The sequence below is a fragment of the Synchiropus splendidus genome, chromosome 11, assembly GCF_027744825.2.
Source record: "Synchiropus splendidus isolate RoL2022-P1 chromosome 11, RoL_Sspl_1.0, whole genome shotgun sequence".
Taxonomy (NCBI): Eukaryota; Metazoa; Chordata; class Actinopteri; order Syngnathiformes; family Callionymidae; genus Synchiropus; species Synchiropus splendidus.
In genome coordinates, this window is record NC_071344.1 from 13,463,531 (window position 1) to 13,487,893 (window position 24,363).

The window sequence follows — 24,363 nt, forward strand, 5'->3', positions numbered from 1 at the left end:
CATGAGTGGCGACGAATGAGCGCAGAATGAAATGACTTCCACTTTGATCCAGGAAAAAAAAATGGTTTCCTTCTATGGAAAGTCCAGTGAGGAAAGAAGTTCACCGACTGGCGCACGAGTTTTTAGTGGATGAGAAGTTCCACATGAGCGTTCTCCCAGGTCCAGCTTTGCTCCTGGGCCGGACGTCAGTCAGAGGAGATTTATGGCTCCAGCTCCTGCCACTCTGCTCTTATTTAGATCAGCACGAGAGAAAAGAACAAGTACCGATACGATTCATGTACCGTCCACACCTAATGTTGAAGTCATCTGTCTTCCACTGACCAAGTCTTAAGTCAAGTGTTTGCTTGTTCTAACTTCAAATGTTCAGAAGATGAACTGGTCAAACATGACGTTTGGCGTCACCGTGTGGTTATATGAAGTACTGCAGTTGGCGCCGGTTTAAAAACCAAAAAAACGGGACGTCACCGCCCGAACCGCAGTGTTTAATTTTCTCCCAATAAATAGTTTTGTGTTTGGGTGACCGACTCCGCAGAGGAGCGGCTTCACAGTTAAAGGTCAGCAGCTAATTTTCCAAAGGAACGTGGCCTTTTCATTTGGCCTTTGCGTTCAAGGTTTGGCTGAGAGGAAGCGAGGGGAGACAAAAGGGAAACAAAGATGATTGAAATAAAAAGGTCGGCGGCGACTTTTCCAGCCCTTTTATGGCGTCTCGCTGTGCTGATCAAAAACAAGCCTTTGAGCATGAAACTAATGGGGCTAAATCGGATTGTGTACATCAGAAAACGTTCAGGTTTAAGACAAGTGGAGGTGCTCAAGTTACGCAAGGTCTTGTTCACGAGTGAGGGAGTTTACCGGTCAGCAGTAGAAGGTCCCTGGCAAACCTCGTGAGAAATACAGGAAGGTGACGCTTGGATTCCAGTTCCTATCGGAGCTCATGCTGTGGCCTCCATGAAGGAGCGGCTGGAGTCAGGAGAGAAGAAAGCACTCTCTCAATCCAACACTGTCATCTACCATGAAGTTGAAGGGCATAAAAACAGCAACACGTTGGTTTCAGTGTCTCAGCTTTAATAGCCAGTGCAGACGTTCAGCCACTGTGACGTGACACACCTTCAGACTGCAGCTCACGAGACAGAGGCTGAGTGTCAGGAAATCATAGTGTTTGTCGGGACGTCGGACACCGTCGCTATAGATCCTACAGGAGGAGACAGAACTGCAGTATAGTAGCATGGTAGCATGCAGGTGCCACAGCAGGGTTACGGTTACAGTGCAGCCGCTGCACACTAGTTTGTTCTGCTTCCATCGGATGAGGGTGTTTTATGTACAAGCGGTGAAAGTAACTGGGATGACGCCATCATGTTTACAGTACTGATAAATGTTGAACTCGATGCTCGTTATTCAAAGACCTACTGTAAGATACCGTTTCTTCCAGACTCAGAGGAAACAGAAGAGCCATTATTGCAGGAGGCGTGAGCATCACTTAGGGAACCAGCGGCCCCAGACTCAGCTCCACGTGGTGAGTGAGCCAGATGGCCTCGGCAGCCGCGTCGGCGCCCTCCTCGCTGGGCCTGATGGGAGCCGCCAGGTTGCGGAAGTCGTGTCGGATCTTGAAGGAGACGGTGACGTCGGTGTCGTCCTCTTTCTGGGGCAGGACTTTGATGAAGAAGCCGATCTTGTTGGATTTTCTGAAGGCCACGACACTGAGGAGGAGGAGGACAGAGCCGGTGAAACCGCGGCATCCTGGCATCAAGCGAGGGCGCTGGGGTACTCACTCCGGGTCGTCCTGGAAGTCCTGGGGTTCAGCCAGCTCATCGTACTCGGCGGCGGCGTCCTTGCCAGCCAGCGTCAGCTCTTTGCCGGGAACCATGACCTGCACCACAGTACAAACACAGATGTCTTCAGTCTTCATATATAATAGGGTTCACAGTTCAGTGTCGTGTAAAGCCGATATTCATGTTGGAGAGCAATTATTGTGAGGTGCAGGAGGGAACAGAGGCAACCTGTCGGAGTCTTAAACCGGGCAGAGAAGACGAATTGCAGCACTGTGTTTCACCGTAATGAAAATAGAATTGGACCGTGCTCGAGTGGGAGTCTCCATTCTCAGTCTGGCCGGTGACTTCATCGCTGAAAAGGCCAAGACAAACAGCCCGAGCCTCAGACCGACTGTGAAGAGCAGACGGATGAGGCGCGAGCGCTGCGCAGAGATGAGGAGTAAATATCGCCGTTGGAGTGAAGGAGCCGTCCAGTGGAGAACAAGGTGAAAACTCAGCATCACAGTTACAGGGAGCTAGAAAGTCACGCTAAAGTGTGACATGTCTATAAGTCCATCTCACACCACGGTCCAAACAACAGTCCTCCAGCAGCTTCTCCAGAATAAACACTGCAACCTAAACCACGCTGCATATTTGGTGTGTGTATAAACTTGAATTGTCATCATATTCATTGATACATTGACTGTTTGAACTGTAATAATCTACTTTTATACATGTTTGAGACAAACACAACTCTGTTGCGTTTAGCCATGGAGCCAAGTTCAGGATAAGTACTTTCATGTCAAACACAAAAATGGACAATATATTATACACAACTTGTTTTGTACCAAAAAAACTGGTGGTGGAATGTAAGAGGGGGATTTTCTTTGTGTTTAGATCGAGTGGAATGGAGAAAGCACAGCATTGGACTGTCGTTTATTGGCTTGTTCAGGGAAGAGAAGATGGCTGGCTGAAATGTGGGGTGACAACATCTTTACCTCCAATGAGAGAGACACAAAACAGTTGTTCTCTAACGCATGACCTTGCTATATTCACCAGTGATCAATGGTAGACGCACCAAAGTAGACAGGATGAGAAGAAAGGAAGAAAGGCTTCATGTGTTCAGTGGGGTTCAGTAACAGTCAGTTTCCGGCTATAAAGGGTTTAAATTCTGGACTGCACTATTCTACTGGATAATCTGATGATAAAAGCAAAGTTAAAACATGGCTGAAGAAAGAAAAGAATTGCGATATAAAGTCTGAATGTTGAAGTGGAGTCAGGCAGAACACGGCAGTTTCCCCTGTGAAAGTCACATTTGACTGCCACTCATCAGGCATGTGACCAGGCTCTGACCGGGACACAGGTTCACCTCACAGTCAGCTCATCGCCGTCCTCACCTTGGCTGTGCTGTTCATGTCGTCCGGGTCGTTCTCCTCACATGCTGCCAGAGTCACATGGGTAACGTTCTCCACCGGGTTGGTCAGGGTTAGCAGCACTTGGCTCTCCTTCAGAGACCAAACACAGGACGTGATTATCTCCTCAGGATCACAATCGCAGCAGTTCATGAGACACTGGGCTTCATGCTTCAAGGCCAGACCAGCTGACGGCAGTGTCAGAGGGACAAACCCAAGCTGTGTCTGGAAGAAACGGTCACATACGGCAGTGAGGCACCACGTACCTTGTTGAATCTGAGGTTTGGGATCGACATGATTCGCACTTCAGGAATATAACTCCTGCAAGAAAAAGAAAACTACATTGAAATCTGACACAGACAAATCTTTCTCTTGGTTTTTCCAAACGATTCCTGCTGCCGTTTTAAATATTTAGTACCATATGATTTCCTGTGTGCAGCACCACGTGAGCAGTAGCTGAGGTCAGAAACGCATTAAGCGTAACTTCCTGACTATAGAGCGCAGCAGCATATTAGCCCCGCCCACTAAACTGAGGGAGGAAAACAGATGTTGTCCATCCATGAACCGCAGCGCTCTCTGAGCCGCAGGTGCAGTGGTGCTGTCTGCGCCGTAGAAAGGCTTCAAAATGCATGAGGATCATTCTCATTCTGATTCAGGGAGAACAGATGTAAACAGATGGGAACAATGAGACTCACACAGCCACCAGTTGAATCTTAAACTTGATTGAAGTCGGGTTAAATTCCGGTTTGCTCAGGTTGTGCTCACACTTCTGTTGACAACACAAAAGGGTTTAGGCTACTCAATAGCCAAACAGTGGTGAGCTGTGACACATACGGACCCTGCAGCGCAGCGAGCGCTTCTTCAGCAGATACTTGTGTCTGGGGTGAAGCTGCGAGGCGCACGCAGGCTGGAAGTCTGGCTGCAGGAGGCGCTGTCGCAGCGTGGTCACTGGTCCAGTCAAACACACACACACACAAGGCTCAGCACAAGTATGAGTGAAGAAGAAACAGCACAGTGCTTGGCTGGCTTCACCTTCAGGTAAATTGATGGGCCTGGTGTAACAGTCCTCCGGCAGGGGCTCCACCTCATCCAGGGCCTGCGCCGGCTCGATGGAGATTTCCTTCTGGTCCTCCCCCTCCTTCAGACTAGAGGCCAGGGCGTCAGCCAAAATGTTAAAAAAGAACTAAAAGCAGAGTCTAATCAGAGAATTGCGTGACAGATTTAGAGAGCACTCACGAAAGACCAGCCAGACTTGAGATGGGCGCTCCAGACCTCTGCCTCTGCAGTCTGGTGCCCAGACCGTATTTCTCCTGCGTGAAAGAAACGGTTGGGATCACTGGTGACTTCACTGCTCTTCAAGCTGCATCAACTACGTCACTACTGATGAGCTCAAGCGAAAAGGTGATGCTAAGTCCACATGAAGGCTCTGGCTGTTTCACACACTTGTGACGCCCGACATTCATGTGATCGGAGAGGTCATGTGGTCAACGAGCCAGACAGAAATGGAGGCTAAATCTAGAAGATGGGGCGACTCTACCCAAGTTAGGAAATCAAAAAAACTCACCACCACATGAATTGTGTGTTGCTGGGGAGTGCATTAGCAAAGGAAGCAAGAGAGAATCAGAGCAGGTGAAAACGAAGCCACTAAGCAGCAAACATTCCCGGTCATTGACATGCAACAGAAACGCATCACAAATGGAAAACAGCAGCGAAACATGAGTTGAGTAGATATTCAGGATTTAGCAGGCACAAGAACCTGACATCATATACTAATGGCGACTCTGTCAGAGACGGAATGGGCTGTCGTAGGTGTTCACAACAAAATCCAATTATGTTCAATAGCAGAAGCTTGCTTATATGTTGCTATGACGCCTGAAATGGATTGGCAACAACAGCCTCTGTTTCTGGGCGGTTTCATCTTTGTGTGGACAATTTCACGCATTCAATGCAGACGATGGCCGGCCAAACCAAATCAAACTGACAAGGTCATCGAAGCCAAGGTTTTCCATACAGCATTTCTCAATCACAACAGAAAACTGTGACACCACGGCATTTTGAGAAAAAGGGGACAGAAGGAAGCTGATACCGAAAAGGCGAGCGGCATGCACTGTCGTCTCCTGGCCAGCTTCTTCCTGTCCCGCTCCTGCTTCTCTCTGTGAGCCAGCTGCTGGTAATACTCCATCAGCTTGTTGATCTGTCGGTCAAATCAAATTAGAAAAATTCATCCATTCATCCTTGGATTTTTCATAAACACACATTTTATTCACAAAGAGGTCATGGGGGGAACATGTGATCTTCTCAGGAATTTAAATGGCTGCGGGGGAAACTTACCCGCTGAGCATGAGGATTTTCTGGCTCCTGCCAACCACCACTGGCTGCAGAGAATAAAATGCAGGGAAATATGATAATTACACAGACAAAGACGTTTTTCTTCATTTCTGGCTCCCATGGGGAGGAGTTAAGAAACAGCAGCTTTACAGTAGTCATGTAACTTGTGCGGGAAAACAGAGCCAATACTGTAGGTCCCCAGAAAACATGAGCAACACCACAGCCTACGCTCGATTTTAATATCATAGAGCTACAGTGTGTTTTGGCCACTCTGTTAGTACGAGCAGATTTTTTTAGCAAGACTTGAAATTTGTATTGACAGCATCATTATCATGAAACTGCTGAGGCAGTCGTTTCTGTCAGTAAGAAAACTTTGTTGAAAACAGAAAGCACGAGTTGCTACATCAAAATGACTGCACCCACCAACAGATTTGTCAGCCATCCCCACATCCCTGGAGGTCCAGCGGCAGAAGCCACACGCCAGATAATAAGCCTTCTTCATTGCCATCTTGGTGGGGTCATCGGGCAGTGGAGACGGAATGTTCGTCGCCCGAGTAGACAGCGTGTGCATGCAACAAGGGCAGTCGAAACAATTGGCACACCTGGAGCAGAATCCGACAAGGATGGGTGAGATTACGATCTTTAAAAAGCTCACATTCATTCTAATATTACCTGTTCTTCTTAAGCTTGGCCTCAGTCAGAGGCATATTTTCCAAGCAGCTTGGACAATAATGGGAGTCCACCTGGTTTGGGACAAAGAATTCAAGAGAAATATTAAAATTGCTTCGGATTTTGAATGAAAATCCAGAACTCGAATGCCCTGAAAAGCCGGAAAAAACATGACGTGCGCGGACCGATCAGCTGACCCACGACACAGTTTGTTATTGTGTATAACGCAGCGTCCGTCTCCGCACTGGACCGTGGTAGAGTGTCACAGGGGAGGTGCTCGCTCTCCACACCTCCGAGGCTGGAGCGCACACTCCAGGGTTTGATGTCCTGTTGTGGGCTGGAGCTGGGACAGGGATGAGGCGAGTCTGGGACAGAGCGTGACTTGGTTTATGACTTTGTCACAGCCAAACTGCACAGAAGCGCACATTCAGAGCTGGACACGCACCGGGCACCTCTTCACTTCTGGAGAGACGTCACTCACTCTGCAACCCCTCCCACATGCAGCGGCCACACACATAGACCAACAGCGATAATGAACAGAGACCAAGGAAGGTAAAGAAGACAGTGTAGGCAAGGAGGAAAGAGTATCGCAAAAGGTTGAACAGAACAGAGACACATGCTGTGGTGTAGAGTCCAGCGACAGAAGGGACAGTGTGGAAGTTAATGAGGTCACCATTGGGAGGACGAGTTCAGAAATGACAATGAGAATGAGTTTTCAAGTTGGAAGGTCAGATCCAGGAGAGGGGTCACAGGACATGTTGGATGCAGAATGCAACCTAGGATGATCATGGGTGTTGTAAAAGAGGACACGACGGTTCTAACTCGAGAGAATTATCAAGCTGGACACAAGCAAAGTCGGTTGAGAAGAGGCAACGTTGTGCTGGCAACTTAATCATCTCCGGAGTACCTCGGTAAAACATTTAACAAAGTCTGGATCACTCAAAGAAGCGTAAACTGAAAATTGTGGGAATGAATAACTTGATTTTTAGGTTTATGGGTGTGGTGTCCGTCAACTACTGAAAAACCATTAATGTGCTGATGGCTACAGAAAGCATTCGTATCTTAACACAAGCACTGCGTGTACTTGTCATTTAATTTTTCATATTTGTTTTTGTTTTGGGGATAATTCACGTATAACTAGCATTAGCCAGGAAGCTATTGAAACGTCCAACACAAACGGAAGTTGGACCACGGCACAACAGCCAATCAGATAAAGCGGCTGCTCGATGGAGAGGGACTTCCGCCAATAGCTTTCCGCTACAGCGCACGAAGGTCCCGCCTACTTGTCAAAGCGGCTAGCCGGTCGGCTAACAACAGTGCCGACTGAAAATGTCATAGCTCTGACGTACCTCGTGAGAAACGCATTCCAGAGACCGCAGCTCGCTGCAGTAACGACAGAAGTACAGCTGAGACAAGGGAGCTCTAATCTTCTTTTCCCCGCGGACCAGATAGACGGCTCTATCTGGCTGGAGAAGAGACGCCATCTCTGACAACAGCGGGGCGACTGGGACTGTGGAGAACCGCTGATCCGCTGGAAGGAGTGTCCGGAAACAACGACCTCTAGTGGCTAAAGCGAAAAAGGCATCACTTACATCAGGGAGAAAGAAAACATGGAAAGTGGATCAGTAAAATAAAGGCTCAGAAGTGAAAAACGAATATGTCAAGGTATTGAGAAGCACTTTGTTATTGATTTTAAAAATATTTTTCACTGGCAGAAAATAGAAAAGGTGCTTCATCATGGCTCAGACGGGAGGTCTGGGCCTGACAGGCCCCACCAACCCACTGTGGAGAGGCATCTGAACACCATGGCAACAGCAGCTCGCGGTGACTCATGAGGGCAGCAGCACGTCTCAGTAAAGGTGAGCCTCTAGTGACCCCACCACGCCTCCTCCAGAAACAGCCTCCGATATTCACTTGTGAAACTTGACTCATGGATTGTGGAGATGGAGTTGTGTTCACGTGTTTGGTTGAATCGTCAACAGGGGGGCGTTGCCAGGCCCAGCTGTGATGCCCATCCCCTCTGCACCTCCTCCAGCAGGGTGAGGATTTATGGGAGGAGAGCAGAGGACAGAGCCATTGTGGAAGCAGGCAGAGGCAGACGGCATCATGTGGAGGCGCCCGCCGCTGCTGCTGCTGCTGCTGCTGGGACTCCTTCAGCCCTACGCTGGTGGAGCTGGATTCACTGAGGTACTGTGCCCAGACCCTCTCACTCTCTCTCACACACCTTGCTTTTCTTGCCACTCGCTGGAGTGTTTCAAAAACTAGACCCACATCTGCCAGATGTGGTGGAGAACGGCGACTGTATGTGACCATTTCTGGGTCTTCTGTTTGGTGCCATCCACGCACCTGCTTCAGCTGCTCCTCATCAGCAGTGACACGCTGGCAGCTTTGCTCACACACCCACAGTTTGACCTTCACAAACCACACTTTTGCAATGCTGCCGTTTTATTGACCCAAGCGGTTGTTGACTCTGTCAAGCTGTTCCTGAAACGGATTCAGCAGTTATACAAGGATGAAAACGTGTATCTGCTCACTAAACAGTCGACTTTTTTCAAGCTGAAATGAACAAATCATATTCATGCTGAAGCCTTCAGCTGCGGTCTGAGATGAAAGTGTTGATGTTTGTACCCACTGGACCTTTATATTTGCTGATAGATTTAGATTCCTTTTTAGCTGTTTGCTTAGAGTGTTTATTCTGTAAAGAGGGCAGCTGGAGGTGCAACTCTGACTTTAGAAACAGGGATTTCGCCATTAAAACGCACCGTTTTATCATGATCTCCTTCCTTCCTCTTGAGAAGTGATTTTCAGTCAGAGAGTGGTGAGTCCTCGTACAGTTCAAGTGCTTTCGACGCTTCATATGCTATAAAGTCCTTTTAAAAACAACTAGCCTTTACAGGCCAGTGAGTGGCTTTCAAGCACTGCCCCCGACAGGTGACCCACTGCCAAGGTTGAACCACAGATCCCATGATGCCGGGAGACCAAACAAACCAGTCATTATTTAACCATTTATGGGCACCTGAAGGAAATAAGAGTGAGCTAATCCAGTCCAGACACCCACATCCTCCCGTCCGCCTGTCTCCTCTAGGGGGCGTCATCTCTCTGAGGTTGGGTCGTCCTTGACTCTCCTCCATTCTTTCGATGCTCAGGTTCAACCTTGAGCACCGGGAAGTTTCTGCTTTCTCATCGTTTTGGTGGCCTCCCAGAGCCTGTGCCCACAGATGTTTCTCTACCAGATCAGACCCCAGGACAAGGGCGCACTCTTCCACCCAGGCACTTTTCTTTTCCTAACTTTTCCTCTGTGCTTGTTTCTGCAGCGCTGCGTGTCATCCAGTGACGACAGCATCTACAACTACAAGGCCAGGACTCTGAATGGAAGCCAAAGCGTGAGCTTCAAAGACTATGAAGGAAGGACCGTCCTCTTCGTGAACGTTGCCACATACTGAGGTCTCACCATGCAGTATGCGGGTACGGAAACCGAAACCGTCTGTTGCCTGTTCACTCTTCCCTAAATCTGAGCCCCCATTTCAGAACTGAATGCACTTCAGGAGGAGCTCGGCCAGTATGGGTTCGCTATCCTCGGGTTTCCCTGCAACCAGTTTGGGAAACAGGAACCTGGGAAAAACAGTGAAATCCTACCTGGCATCAAGTAAGTTTTGTTCACGAATCTTCAGTCCTGAGTCTGAATGGACATCATGCCTGAGTGAGGAGGGGAACAAATCCTTCTTTCATCTGAACTATCAAACCATGTCTTCTGCCTACGGCCTTTTGTGATGACGACTGGGCTCCAAAAACAAAGGCACCTCTCTGTGATTCCAGGCATGTCAGACCGGGCAACAACTTTGTTCCCAACTTCCAGCTGTTTGAGAAGGGTGACGTCAACGGAAACGAGGAGCAGGAATTTTACACCTTCCTGAAGGTAGGAATGTTGGTCGGGTGGCTGTTCCCCATACAGGTGGGATGGATTTGGGGAAAAGCGCCTCCAGAAGCGCCAGGTCAGCTCATGATCAACCGGGGAAAGGAAGCTTTCACCTGCAATGGTGACTGGAGCTCACGGCACACTGCGAGGTCGTCTTGGTCAGTAGAGGGTGGAGTTCGGTTACGGCTGGGAAGGCGATTCTTCCCAAGTGGTGACGTATAGTGGAGGTTCTCTCTCAAAGAACACAGGGCTGAGTCACTTAAGGGAGGTGCCCTTAAGTGGTGAGGTGTTCCTGGCGCTCCCAGTTGGGCCAAGGGGCAGATCCAGGATACACTGGAAAGAGTTCCTGAAGCCATGTGGCGCCTTTGCTTACCCACAGAAGAACCGAGAGAGGTCTAAAGGTGCGGGAGTTCTTAGCTTTAGACTGCTGTCCCATGACCCAGTGGGGAAAGAAAATGGACAAAACCCTTTGATGCATTTGGTAGAGTGGAAGATCAATCTGGGGTCATGTGACTTAGAGGACAGGAATAATGCGTGGTGGAGAAGACAGATGCAAAGGTAAATGTTTGAGGCTGAGAAACACAAATGTAGATGTCCTTTTTTTGAATTATTCATTTTTGCATAACAAAAGTGCTGACAAAGTGAATAATTGTCGTTTACCAGAGTTGGTCCGTTCTCTCCTCAGAACTCGTGCCCACCAGTCGGAGACTCCTTCGGCAATCCCAACAGATTGTTCTGGGCTCCGATGAAGCTCAACGACGTCAAGTGGAACTTTGAAAAATTCCTGGTGGGGCCCGAGGGGAAGCCCCTGATGAGGTGGCACCCCACCGTCAACATTTCCAAAGTCAGAGCTGACATCCGCAAACACTTGCTGGTTAGCTCCATCAAGGGCGAGATGGATTAGCGAGCACGTGACGTGCGGTTCAGGTCCACGAAGGCGACATGCTTCATGAAGAGGAGGCTTGAAAACAGGCAACCTGTGGTGCCTCTTTGGAGCGTGAGGTTCTGGTCGGCTCTTCAGTGCATTCGAGCCGCTCGGTAACCTCACGGCATGTCGTCTTCTGCAGCCAGAGCTCTCACCCCTGAAACCATTAACTTCAAATAAATCACTGCAAGCGTCCACCCGACTCACTGGTTCATTCATTCAAAGAGTCCAGATTAAGATTGTGAAACATTTAGAAGAGATTTATTAAGCCAGTCAAATACAAAAAGTCTCACATGTGCTTCTTGCCTACAGCTGAACAGAAGAAATGGCTGCTCATGAACCAAACACAACTGCCAGTCGAACACAATGTACTAAGTGCAGTCCCACCAATGTTGCATTTCAGGAAGCAATTGTTCTGCTAGTGACAGATACTACACGTGTGTGTGTGTGTGTGTGTGTGTGTGTGTGGTCTGGTACTTCCCTCGCACCTTTCGCTGGAGTGGTTTTAACTACAGTTTATTTGGTCATTAATGATTGGTTGTTCCTGTCGTTCCACCTCTCCATGCAGCTTCGGGGAAACATGGAAGTTTGATATCAAGTGCAGCAGAGAGCTGGCGTTAAACAGCTTTGGCTACATTCACACGACACCAGTCAGTTTAAAAAAAACCCTCCAATTATGAGGATTACTTCAATGTACATGTTGTCTAGGACATAACTCAAGGTTCTTAAGTTTAATACTTTGATGTAGTAGTTTCTGAAAAACTACAGCTTACAAAGCAAAACCACACAGCTGTGGTGGAAGAACATGGCCATAAAATAAGGTCCTGCCAGCAAACAGGTTGAGGCAATGTTCATTTGGTGCCTTTAACTTTAAACCCACTTTAAAGACTACAATCCGATTCTTGAAACGAGTACGTGCGTGTGAATGTAGCCAGCGACACGTTGGCAGCCCATCTGTGAGAAGGAGTGCAGCGACAGGACAACTACGACTGAGTGGTCAAATCAAACGGAAATCAAGTCAAAGTGCAGTGTTTAATGAGATTAGGTCCATCGTGGTGGAGCGAGAGAGAAGAAAGAAAGATTGCAAATGCTGTGTGCATGGTGTCGGACACAAACGTACAATGTCAGAGCTACGATATATTGGGATACACTAACAACATAGAACAGCATCACTGAATGAATTACACTGAGTCAATGCAACTATCAAAAACAGCAGGATATAAATAAATAATCACCAGTATGTTTGTGGCGTGATACCATCAAGATTCAATTCTCAAAATTTCGTATTTCGACAACCACTTTTCAACGATTACACATAAGGGACATTTCTCGAGCAGCAATGGCACGGAGGAGTCCGACGCTGCGGCGGGACTCACCCAGCCATTCGCTGCTGGAATGAGCGGACGAGCTTTCGATTGGGGGGTGGGGCGTCCTGCAACCCTGGCAGAGGGCTTGCAGCCGTGGAGCATCAGAATTTCATTTGAAGAAAGGAAAATGAAGAATTCCAACCCATCGAAAAAAAATGACTTCATTTTATGGTAAAGAAAAATCAAAGTAATATTTGTGTGTGTGTGTGTATATATATTTATATATATTTAGCAAATAGCGAAGTGTTTCACAAAGCCTTATAAAACGCAAGTATAAACAACATTACAATCATATCTACAGTTCAGTAGGAAAATTATAGGTAAAATCACACCTTTTCAAATCAAAACAAACCAATTTCATGCTACTACCTAGTTTCCATGAGGCGTGTGATGCTTTAGTGCTTTCCGGGGTCAATATTCTGTCGCTCCCTTTTGCCGAATCCCGCTGACGTGGCTGCCGCTGCAGCCGCCGCCGATGATGATTGGTCTAACCAAACAGAAATGAAGACACGTTTTGCTTCGACACCACAACCTCAGACTTGGGACGTTCCCACAACTGATCAGCAAGCATCCACCTACCTGCATTCTCAGGTGGCGGCCGGGAACTCTCTCCAACAGCTCTGGCCCCTCTGGGTTGTGGGAATGATGACTGCCAAGGGAAACCCTGCGGGGGTGAAGGGAGGGTTAGCATCCAGCCCCGACACGGCCCCTTCAATCTAGCTAGTCTTAAGGAGAAGTTCGGAGCTGAAAGTCTGGGTGGATCGATCAAGACCCGTTTTCTGATTTGTTTTCCGCCAGCAGAAAAAAGGGTGAAGAAGTAGGAGAAAAGAGCCTCATTTTGAATGCCACTCCAGAGACAGAGACAGAGGGGCCTTAGAGGACCCTTACCGGGTTAATAGGCTGGAAGTCTCGTACAGGGGGCGGTGCCGCTGCGGCCGCTGCATTGGGCATCCGGGGAGGGAAGTGTACGGGCCAGCCCTCAAGGCCCTGCTGTCCCACCTGCACAAAGGGACCACAGTAGGGAGGACTCAGCGGGCCGTTCACTGAGCCTGATGTGGGGTCTGAGGTACGCCTTTCCTGCTGCTGCCCCTATGACGGATCACAAGTACACACGTGATCCCCAATCACAGCATGTATGCTAGTTCAGTATCTGCCGCGACTCTGATGTCTTGGCTTCACTCTTATCCGAACAAACTGGAGTGTGGCTCTGTCAGTCTTTGAGGTGACAACCTGGCGCCACAAGGGCGCCCCCGCATGGTCATGGTGAATGACCATCTCAGCGGTCCTTTTCTATGAAGGTTCCATTTTTAACTAAAAACTAACTGATCTCCGATGACAGATTTGTTTTTTGTTTTTTTGGTAATGTTTTCAACGTTCAGCTTCAGTTGCAGCCAGTACCTGCTTGTGGTGTTGCATCTGAAGTCTTTCCAGTTTACATCTCTCCGTTCGTTCTCTCTGACACTCGTTTTGTGCCTGATGGAGCTGAAAAAAGAACAAGACACGGTTGCAAAATTAGAGAGAGTTGTTTGTGGGAGAACAAAACGCTGCTTAAATTGTACTCTGCAAAAATACAAAAACAAATACAAATACAAAAATACAATCCAAAATAAAACAGAAATAAAATACAAATACATGATGATTTTTGCAATTCAACAGATTGCATGATTTCAACAGTGTATAACTACAGTTGGATAACACCAATGACTAATACTGATTTCCTGTGACTTAAAGCACCAATCGGACGCAGTATAGTAAGATATAAATAAAAAACACAAGGTAGGTTTCAAACCTGATTTGTCAAGTTAGTAATTTGACCCTGAAGCCTCTCGACTTGTCGTCTCAGGTCTTCCTTCTCCTCATTCATCCGCTCCCGGTCACTCCTTTCTTTTCTAAAGTCTTCCTCAAAGATCTTCACCTGCACGACAGTTAGAGAGCCAACTGAACAGGGGCAGACACGTGACTTGGATTTTTTATCAGCCAAATGTTTAGCAATGCCACACCAAAGCAGAAAGAACAATACAAACAACCCTGTGTCCAACAGGACAAGCACTGAACTGACCTGCTCTTTCAACACTGCTATTTGCGTGAGAAGTTCTTGTTTCTTCAGATTATGGGCTGCCTCAGTGAAGTTAGCCTGGCCAGGCGGTTGCTGGGACGAGGACGTGGACTGCAGGTTCAGGGCTTCTTCTAAAGCCTGACAACACAAAAGCATGAATAATCACATGCCACCTGGCAAACACAGAAACGTGCTGTGCTGTTGAGCGTGCGCACCCTGTTGAGGCGTTGGATTTCCTTCTCCTGGTACTCTCTTTGTTTGCTGAGTGGCAGCAGCTGGTCCTGCAGGTAGCGAATTTTCTGTTTCAGCTCTGTGGTCTCAGAGTTTAAGCATTCCTTCTCCCCCTGGAACACACATTAAAACATGGTTTACAAGTCTGCCGTGAAGCTGAGCAGCCAGACAAGACTTTGAGCCGTTTAGCTTGAATATAAGCAAATCTGTTCTGGTTAGTTGAAGACTGAAGAAGTGAGAAGGGAATGAGCTCCTAGAACCGTTTTATGGAGACGAGCAAGGGATGGTTTGTTATTAGCTCATTTTAACTGGTAGAAATTGGTTCAACAAACAAGGAGGTGAAGAGGACAGGTTTGACCAGAGAGGACAATGAAGATTGGTTAAGGAGGAGGTGTCTAACTTGCTGTGGCATCACCTGACGGGAAATTCCAGCAGATGTTACTGCTGGCTCACATGGATGAAAACCAGATTTGCTTTAACCCCAGTTTAGTCTTTGTTGAAGTGCCACCCTGGAGAGTCTTTCTGTCAACCATGCCTTTGTTTCTGAGCCACAATTGGGCATTAGTACTCTCACCTGTACATTTTCAATTTTGGACTTGGCCAGCAGAAGTTTCTTATCATAGTCCCGCTGCCTCTGCTCTCGCTCTGCTTCTAGTTCGAGCACAGTCTTTTGGGACTCAGCGAGCCGTTGTCTGAGGTCTGTGATCTGCGGGAGGAAGAGAATCAAATAAGCTTACACTCAGGAACTTGTTTAACAGATGAGATGAGCTTTGCTTTTAAAAACATCATGGACAAAACATCCTCAGGAACAAATGATATTCGGTTATGTAATGCAGTGACGCAAACGCTTCTATCTAAGGGTTCTGTGGTTTAACCCAAAACTGAACCATATCCCCGTCAGTGAGGTGTGAATGTAGGTCATTTCACGACAGCAGGTGTAGCCAGGCGGAGGCGTGAGAGTATGCCATTGTATAATGCACCATGATAACACCGCAGCAGGAAGATAGCGGGTACTCGATAGGTGAGGGGAATTCTCACTGTCTTTGTGGTATGCAGAAAGCAACTGTTGCAGCTTTGTACTTTTGGCAACATAAGCATCTGTGCAGAAATAAGACACTGGAGGAGATGCATCCATGCATGGAAACTGGTGGTTTTAGAGCTTCAGGGTCAGAGGACTAAACCCAAGAATAGCACCAAAGGAGTGTGCAGCTACTGAGAGCACAGTGTTGTGTTGAATTGATGCTATTGAGTGTAACATTAAGGCCAACTGATGTGCAGTTTAACTACGAATGTGTTTATACCAGTGTAGAACAGAACATTACATAACTCACTGACACGTCTTCTCACCCGCAACGGACTAACGTCAGACAGCTTCCTGTTTTTAAGAACAAGCGTCTCAACTGGTCAAAACCACACTCCTAGTCAGGTGACCTTTGTTGACTGATGGTCTAGTGCAGAGGACAAACCATAAGGATGTGACGCCTTCTGAAATTGTAACGCACATTTGGTCTCTAGAAAACAATAGCAGCAATGTCTTGTGGCTAGAAAAAAAAGATTTACCTGAAACCTGGCCTAGATCAGTAGACAAAGGAACATGACATTAACATGTACTGTGAAAAATAAGATGTAATGCTGCTATTGCAAATAGGAAAAAACAACTAACCATAACCTTTCACACTTGAGGGTATGGTGTGTGAAAGGACCAGACGTCAAATTCAGACGTCAGACACAAGTACGTCAGAAGGGTAGTTGTGTGAGTAGTAGTGAAAGACAACAGCTACAGAAGTCATGACTTTTGAGTTTCCCATCTCCATGACGCAATTGTCACGTTACCTTCTGTTCAAACTGGGTCTTCATTGAATTCCACTGAATGTCCCACTGCTTGTTCACCTCCAGCACCTTAACCCAAAGAAAGGACATGAAGCCAATTCCAAAAACCATGAGGGGTAAATCTGGTACACAATACAAAAGAGAAGTGGCTCACATCTTTTCTCTGCTTCTCTAAAAGTTTGATTTTCTTCTCATAAACCTCTGGATCACAATGTTTGGTTGGTGTTTTCTCTGAAGCTTTCCCACTCTGGAAGAAGAACAAATACTTATCCAGTAACTGATGATCAAGAGACAACCCAGCAGACAGAAGCAATACATTAGGATATTTATTGACAAAAAAGTTCTTTTATTAAGTTTTATTAAAAACAATGCACAATATGATTACAATATGATACATAAATTATATATGAATTACCTTCTGTGGGGTGGTGACGTCCATCTTGGGTCGTACAGCAGCGGATTCCTCCTTAACTGGCTCTTCTTTGGTGTCTGTAGTTTCAGAGTCTGACGCTGCAGCTGATGCTGTGACTGTTGCTGCGCCTCCTGTGACCAGCTCTTTTAGTTTCTGATTCTCTTGTCTGCGCCATGAAGCACAACACAACACATAAAAACATTAGCCATCGTAACTGAACCTGAAGTGCCTCCAATGGGGCGTAATATTCTCAGGAGTCCTGACTCACACAGAAAGCAAAAGATTTATCCAGAATCAAAAGTGAAAGCAGGAGGACCATTTACTAAAGCCGTCAGGATTTGATAAGGAAAAGCAAAGTGCACGAGCACTAAACACTGAGCCAAAGAGCAGTGGAATGGCGAGTGAAAAGTACCTCAGCTGTTCCAAGTCACGATTCCTTATGTGATGATCCTCTTCCATTTTCTTTCGCAGCTCATTGTTCTCCTGTCTGAGCTGCTCACAGAGAGTCTGGCAACAATGTTAAACAAAGCTAGTCAGTCTTCTGAGTCAATATTTCATTATGTGGAACCAAAATAACTCATTCAGTGGCTAATTATGTGAGTGACAGTATCATTTTATTCAGATTAGATAATAGTAGATTAGTCTTAATCTTCCCACAATGGGCACATTCAACTTCTCACAAAGCAAACACAATAGGCAAAACAGTGAACATAAAAGATGTACATAAAGCAGCCATATACTGCACAATTTAACAGATGGATTATAAATAAAACATTATTAATTATTATTAACAAATAATATTAATATAGTAAGACAATACTACTATGAAGAATAATAATGATGATAATAATAGACTAAAAAAATCAATGGGCAGTGGTCGAGAACCAGTTTCATATTATTATTCAGAAAGAAGTTTATAAAGAAAAAAGATGGATACCCAAACAGATTAGACTCAATGACAGCCAATAATTAATTTAGAATAGACAATTTTTATCATGCCGACAACGGATACATGGTCTAAGGACTATAAACTAACGGCTACATGGAGTGGAAAAGATGCGTGGCATTTCTTCGCAGCGGCCACTCAGCAAACGTCCCAAACACAGGTCTGACAATCATGCAGCATTATGAATCAGGCTAATGCTAGCGAGATGTTCAGGTCGCTTACCTGTAGAAGGGAGGTCCGCTGTTCATTCTTCTGCACCTTTGAGGAAAGATGGTGAAACTCCACGGCCATTCGACCCAGATGCGCCAACAGCTGGTTTGGATTGGACTCTTCAGCAAATATGCTGAAGGAGCTTTCCAATTTCTTTAACTGGCTGGCGAGCTCGTTGTTCTCCTGAGGCAAGAGGGGAATTACTACAGACCGGGCCTGAAATACAAAAAACAAAAGCTGTTAGACAACATTCGAAACACGCAGCTAGTTTAGAGACCAGAACAAGCGCAGAAGGGATATTAAAGATACAAAAGCCAGGGAGTCGCATACACACATAATGTATAACCAGTTTAGTGAGTTGGAATTTACATAAGTCCCAAAATAACTTAGACTCGTGACCTGCTTTTACCTTAACTTTTTTAGAAGCATACATATTATGTAACATTTTTCTTTTCCTGAGGCTTTGAGCTAATACAGTTATTAACGATTGTTATAAATACTGGACTTTCCCGAGGATGAGTCAGGAAGAGGACACCAACATGAAGAATGCTGATGAGTCACAACTCCAACAATTTGTTTCCTAACAAGGGCCAGGCCAACGATACTTAAAATAAACTGAATGTGGGATTACAAAAAATAAAATCAAGGCCTTTAGGGTGATGCAAATTCCCCCCAACAATTGCATAAGAACCTTGTACATACCGTCAAAGCATCTGATGTCTTCCCCTGCGAGTTTCCAACCTCCAACTCATTTAAGGCCTCCTGTGAAAGTAAAAGAAAATATCAAAGGCAAAATATTAGTATAAGTGACAGCAACAGTGTGGCGGGACAAGGAATGAAAGACACTCTGGTGCTTTCCATGATCAGACACTCACGTTGGGTTTCTCCGGCTGAAGGGTCTTCCCTAAGCAGCTCATTTGCTCCTCCTTCTGTTCGGCAGCTGGGTGCAAGCAGAGTCTACCTGAAATATCAGCAAAGTGTCAGTCAACGCAAGACTCGAAAACCTTAGGAAGAAACCAACATTGACTTACTTTGCATCTCAGATTGGCAGGCCCCTGCCGCACACAGACTGGCAGCAAAACTGGACGACTTTAGGGCCTCATTGTCTCTCACGAGCTCTTCCACCCGCTGCCGAAGCCTTGACGCCTCCGACTGAGACTCCTCCAGCAAATCACCTGCGTGTCACAGGCGGAGTGCGTTGTTACGCCCAACAGTCTACTATATCAGTGATGGCAAAACTAAATCTGTGGTGAGTCAAGGCTGTGATGAAAGTTTAGAAAGAAATTGCATGAGACTCAGAGGTGAGTCAGAAATAACTAACTGGTTCCTCACACAGACAAGCACATCTGAGGAGGATCAAGTTTGTTGGCATTCCTTTGGGGTTTCCACACAAAAGCAGTGCACAGTGTTTACCAATCAACAACCACCAAGCCAGAAACAAATATTTCATGCTTAAAATAGAAGTAATTTTCGGTAGTTTAATAAAGGAACGAAGACCAGAAAGTAGGTGACCTTGATTCCAGCACAGCTGTACAGTTAATGTTATTTTCAAGCAACTAAAAATATAAAATTATTTCTTTATCAACATGTTTAAATGCATCTTTGTACTGTCAGTGTCTAAACATAAACATATCATCGACCAATTTGTTCCCAAAGGAGAACTTTTTTTTAAATTGGGATCCAACAATTAAAAATGCAAATAACTTTGTCCAGAATAGTGGAATATACGTTGATAGCAGCAATAGTTGGCTGACACCTTAGAAGCATATTTCTTGTATTGTAAGTTGTTGTATTTGTAAAAATGATATGTACCGACATCAAGATAAAATCAAACCTACCTAGGCTCTTGAGACCTTTCATCCTCTCCCTCAACAATCCGTTCTCCTCCAGAAGCTGGCGATAACTGGTTCCACCTGCCATCTCATCTCTTGTCTTGACATCAGTACCGCCTGGATCGTATATTCGGTACGGACCTTTTCCTTCCATAGCCATTGCTCACTTTTTGCCCATGGTCCTAGAAGCTTAAAACACAGAATGCACACATAGATTAACAAAACACAATGTATGTATCAATCTCTAGAAGACATTGATTCACCGCTGAAGGCCACGATGTTTGTATGCAAAACACTCTTCAGTATGATGCCCCTGTTGACTCTTACAAGGGGAAAGTCAACAGTTAAATTGTCATTCAAATCTGAAAACAAGTTAAGGCAAGGACACCATGATGATGTCACAGAGATTAGACTGCTTCTATTCTCCTGTTGATGGAGAAACTTTGTCGGCAGCATAGTAACATTACAGACACAAGATATGAGCAAACATGTAGAATTAAAATGTAAAGCAATTTGAGAGCCGTAAACACAACATGCCGATTAAACACTACAGAGTACCTTGATACAGATTAAATAAACGAGACAACTATATACACACGTCGATGGGAATATCACGGGATAATGCTAGGAAGAAACAAAAAAATGCTAATAACTGCCACACTTTTTCCCTTTCATGACAAAACAACTGGTAACAGCTCATAGCGTAAAAACGAAATGTATTGGGTGACGGAAATGCACCATGAACCAGCCTTTAAAATCTACCTTGCGCGGTTGAAGAACTCGAGTTTTCCTTGTTGTCATGCAAATAACTAGCAACATCCTGGTTAGCCGTCGGCTAGCTCACAGCAGATGACAAGAGCGAGACAGGAAGCGGCTGTTATTTCGCGACGGTTAACGTCTTTATCGATGTCATAGGCAAACGGCGACATTGGAACAAGGCGAGAACAAAGAGAGGTGTTGGTATGTGTACCTTTTAGCTGGCAGTGGCCTCGTCTGTCACAGACATCTAGTGCGGAAGTGGTCTGCTGCTCTGTGCTGTGTAACCTGGGAAATTCCACCTCGCAACGTTTGATGTAAACAGCAGTGATTGACAGCGCGCCGGGCCAATCGGAGGCCATCTACGGCGATCACCCAAAACACTGCCGTCTAGTTATTTTTCTTATTTTATTTTATCTTAATTTTGCGGTGTCCTTTCTTCCTCGTCAAGGCCAGAATATGTCCTGTTCTATGTACTTGTTCTAAAGAAAAACTCGTGTAACGTTCACGAACGGAAACGATTGTTTTATTTATTTATTTAAGTTATGTTTGCATTCGCTGATGTTTGGAATAGTCGAGTAATTCCGTTCGATCACTGTAGTGTTGGCTTGACAAAAAGGTCCATTTGTGGGATAACATCGGTACTAAAGATATAACGTGAAGGTGGTGGTTTAGTGAAGGGGGAAAAGCTACTGCGTGATATGTTTTCGAGTGATAAGAAACATCTGAATATCAACCATGAAAAATACAAGCAAGAGCAACGATATACTTAACTTTGTTCAAAGACAAAAATACATAAACTGTGTTCTTTTCGAGTCAGTTTAAAGTCGTTTTATTGTACATCTGTCGCTTTTTTTACATTGATTTAATTCTGCTTTTAATTAAGTGTTTGTTTGTTTTTTGTTGCTTCGTTTGATAAATGTAATTTTAAGATTCTATTTAATATGAAGTAATGTAGCCGGATAATAATAATAATAAAAAAAAGTACAGTTGTATTTCCACAAGATGTCGCTATTTCATCTCTTTTTTCCTCTCAGTGATGAAGCACTAAATACGAGCGACAACGCGAAACTTGTGGACACAATTTCATCGGTTTAACCGATAGTTCAAGTTGATGGCCAGACTGTTTACACATAGCCTAAAGTAAAACTACAATTTCTAATGTAGTTATCAACCTCTACCTGATCTTTTGGTTAAGAAAACAAGACTTAGGTCTCACAGTGAATCATTTCAACAAAAGCAATAACACATTTAAGTAACCTAAAAGATGGTCCACAAACAAGAAACCCAATTTCAAAAATATATACATGAAGCTCAACACAGATGTTACATAAAACGAAACTAAAACTATAGGATTACTCCTATAAAAAAATAAAAACAGAACCAAAAGTGGTGAAAGGAGAAGATGCCATGTGGTGAATCAGAACCCAAATGCAACATGAATTCAATTGAGATGTTGCAGTATATAACTGCTGCTCTCTTGCCAAATTCCCTTTTAGAGAAGTCAACCATGGATTTAACCTTTTTAAAGAGTCATTCTGTTTTGTTAAAACTAAACCCAGATAGAACATAGAAAACCATGTCTGTCCAAGGATACAATAAAACCCGTCAGTGTTGGATGTTTTGTCTCGCCTATAAACTGTTACAAACCTGGAAAAAAAGATGTGATAGTTAATGCAAGTATATTCCTTCCCTGGAGGGGGATTCTGACCGTTATAGTGAGCGCTAAACACAAGACTATTTCCTTATCAGCTGTTCTCACCAGGCATTATCCAGACGTTGGTTGATTAAAAAAAAAAAGTAAATATATTTTGCAACAGTTTTTGTATGAAGACGACGTCAGTAAAATCCTCAAGCTGACAGAATGAATTTATAAACATTTGAGAGTGAAAAAAAGGTGAAAAACATGGTGACATCTGATGAAGGAATGTCATCTGTTCCAGCGTTAGAGCTCAGTGCACTGACAAAAGACAAGCCAGCAGACAGTTTACAGAAAAACCCAGTTTTCCATATTAGAAGTCAATAAACAACAACTCACCCACACATTCAGCTCGTCTCTGAAAGGCACTTTTTAAGGAAACTGGTGAATAAGGAGGAAGCGATTTCACTGTGAGACGGGGAATTCCTGTTACCCAGTATAATGGCCTGACACTCGCTCAGCCCAAACACAGCCTAATCTGTCCCACTGTGCAGCTTCGCTCAAGCGACATAAATCAACACAATTTCACGCTGCATCAGTGTGAACATGCGCTAAAATGGATTCATGTTCCCACTTGTGTCGAATCCAAACCTCACCACAAAGATGCTTCCCTGAATTATTTGTGTACAACTCAGTGATGTCATCGACTAAAATAGGAGTAGCAACCACAACTCCGCATGCTTGTGCTTATGCCTTGTCTGATATCTGATCGCTTGCACTCTTTATCTTTTACACAATGTCAGATAAACCTGGCAAACACAAGCTAAGCTACCGTTTATACACATCAGTGCACCGTTGCATGTTTCCATTTTTAACCAGACATAGTTTAATTCCAAGTGTCCCCAGTTGAAGGGAGCAACCTGAGCCGGAGATAACCACAGTCATTTGCAGCACTACTGTATGAACCAACTTTCCTCACTTATCTAACACCAAGGTTTTTTTTCTATTTAGCAAGGGTGCGGTTGTGTGTTGACGGGGCACTTTTGCCGCACTTCTTGTTCCTCTTCACAGTCCAGTCATTCCCATAGCGGTTGCAGCAGCTTTCCACACGCTGATGACATGACAGTGACATGACATTAGAAACTGACATTTATTTCTAAACACTCGTGAGTAGAGCTATTCATTAACTCTGCACTAAAGTGCACTTAAGGTGGTAAAATAATAATAATTATTTTTATTATTTTAGTTAAGACACACCTACTTGGACATGTCATCTAAAAAAAATTAGTTCCCATCATCTCAATTGCTGGGAAATAGTGTAAAAAATCAAATTCAAAGCTTCAAATTAGTTACAGTGTTCATGGGCTGCAAGTGAAGTAGACGGGAAGAGTATAGTAAACTGACTAGTAGTACCACTTTTTTTTCCAGACTGGAGTGGAAGATATATAAAGAAGTGTATATAGTAGTACATATACCCAATTTGATTTCATTTTAAATAAATAAAATAAATAAAAAGGTTAATATTCAAAGCATATGCAAGTGATATGGACACAGGGGAGACAACACCTGTAAGCAACAAGTAGTATACAGTAGTATACAGTAAGTCGACTCACTTAAAACAGCAACAGCTACAACTGCATTTAAACCCTACACACCAGTGGGTGTATAGAACTACTACTAACTTAACAATTTACTGTCCCCCAATATGTCAGGCTTGCTGGTCGATTATGGAGAAAAAAGTCAACTCCACTGACCTCTGGTGGTAGTTTTCTCCCTTACAGCTGCTGGTAAACAGCATCTAAATGCAATACCAAACCATTGGTTATGATGAAGGAATGGACTAGAGTCTTCATATCACCTCCAGATTTACTTATCAAAAGTGTCAAGTGCGACTGTTGCTGTATATCACTGGATCTAAAATCACCCGCGATCTCTTCGGATTAGCTTGCGCCTACTTTAAATATGTATATCACCACAATAGTTCGATTCAGGAGCTTCGATTCACACCACAAAAATTCCACCCCACGAACTCACCGCAGCATTATATTCTCATGTGAACAATGACTTCAGCAGCCCGTCAATCTCCTGT

General features: G+C 44.9%; 3 protein-coding genes across 8 annotated transcripts; 1 reads left to right on the plus strand and 2 right to left on the minus strand.

Moving 5' to 3' along the window:
- Window positions 1-1,027: 1,027 nt before the first annotated feature.
- On the minus strand, window positions 1,028-7,702 carry dctn4 (dynactin 4). 2 transcript variants are annotated; one of them, XM_053878997.1, is made up of 14 exons: window positions 7,504-7,702; window positions 6,158-6,228; window positions 5,909-6,087; window positions 5,489-5,532; window positions 5,244-5,351; window positions 4,722-4,742; window positions 4,394-4,467; window positions 4,190-4,302; window positions 3,996-4,105; window positions 3,853-3,926; window positions 3,424-3,478; window positions 3,143-3,250; window positions 1,767-1,864; window positions 1,028-1,694 (listed from the first exon to the last, which is right to left on the minus strand). In XM_053878997.1, the coding sequence occupies exons 1-14, from the start codon at window positions 7,636-7,638 to the stop codon at window positions 1,475-1,477; spliced, it is 1,410 nt and encodes a 469-aa protein (XP_053734972.1). In that variant the 5' UTR covers window positions 7,639-7,702; the 3' UTR covers window positions 1,028-1,474. The 2 variants fall into 2 exon arrangements, with proteins under 2 accessions (XP_053734972.1, XP_053734974.1); XM_053878999.1 differs by lacking the exon at window positions 4,722-4,742.
- Window positions 7,703-8,172: 470 nt separating this feature from the next.
- gpx3 (glutathione peroxidase 3) lies at window positions 8,173-11,190 on the plus strand. The gene is made up of 5 exons (XM_053879000.1): window positions 8,173-8,341; window positions 9,469-9,619; window positions 9,683-9,800; window positions 9,971-10,070; window positions 10,756-11,190. The coding sequence occupies exons 1-5, from the start codon at window positions 8,204-8,206 to the stop codon at window positions 10,972-10,974; spliced, it is 726 nt and encodes a 241-aa protein (XP_053734975.1). The 5' UTR covers window positions 8,173-8,203; the 3' UTR covers window positions 10,975-11,190.
- A 38-nt stretch (window positions 11,191-11,228) lies between these two features.
- Window positions 11,229-22,826, minus strand: tnip1 (TNFAIP3 interacting protein 1). 5 transcript variants are annotated; one of them, XM_053878994.1, is made up of 18 exons: window positions 22,674-22,826; window positions 19,886-20,068; window positions 19,079-19,222; window positions 18,923-19,008; window positions 18,750-18,809; window positions 18,060-18,263; window positions 17,304-17,398; window positions 16,895-17,057; window positions 16,634-16,726; window positions 16,483-16,548; window positions 15,224-15,355; window positions 14,634-14,762; window positions 14,422-14,556; window positions 14,152-14,277; window positions 13,761-13,844; window positions 13,251-13,451; window positions 12,942-13,026; window positions 11,229-12,849 (listed from the first exon to the last, which is right to left on the minus strand). In XM_053878994.1, exons 2-18 carry the CDS (start codon window positions 20,037-20,039, stop codon window positions 12,758-12,760), a joined length of 2,049 nt encoding a protein of 682 aa, XP_053734969.1. In that variant the 5' UTR covers window positions 20,040-20,068; window positions 22,674-22,826; the 3' UTR covers window positions 11,229-12,757. The 5 variants fall into 5 exon arrangements, with proteins under 5 accessions (XP_053734969.1, XP_053734970.1, XP_053734967.1 ...); XM_053878995.1 differs by lacking the exon at window positions 22,674-22,826 and adding an exon at window positions 20,850-20,989 and having other exon boundaries at window positions 13,251-13,361; XM_053878992.1 differs by lacking the exon at window positions 22,674-22,826 and adding an exon at window positions 20,850-20,989.
- Window positions 22,827-24,363: the final 1,537 nt, after the last annotated feature.

Excerpts from the sequence above, each read along its gene's own strand:
- dctn4 (XM_053878997.1), bottom strand. The coding sequence starts at position 7,638 with ATGGCGTCTCTTCTCCAGCCAGATAGAGCCGTCTATCTGGTCCGCGGG. Across the intron at positions 6,088-6,157 it reads GCCAAGCTTAAGAAGAACAG|GTGTGCCAATTGTTTCGACT; the intron begins GTAATATTAGAA and ends ATTCTGCTCCAG. Across the intron at positions 5,352-5,488 it reads AAAATCCTCATGCTCAGCGG|ATCAACAAGCTGATGGAGTA; the intron begins GTAAGTTTCCCC and ends TTTGACCGACAG.
- tnip1 (XM_053878994.1), bottom strand. The coding sequence starts at position 20,039 with ATGGCTATGGAAGGAAAAGGTCCGTACCGAATATACGATCCAGGCGGT. Across the intron at positions 18,810-18,922 it reads TTCAGCCGGAGAAACCCAAC|GAGGCCTTAAATGAGTTGGA; the intron begins GTGAGTGTCTGA and ends TTACTTTCACAG. Across the intron at positions 14,278-14,421 it reads TAGCAGTGTTGAAAGAGCAG|GTGAAGATCTTTGAGGAAGA; the intron begins GTCAGTTCAGTG and ends ACTGTCGTGCAG.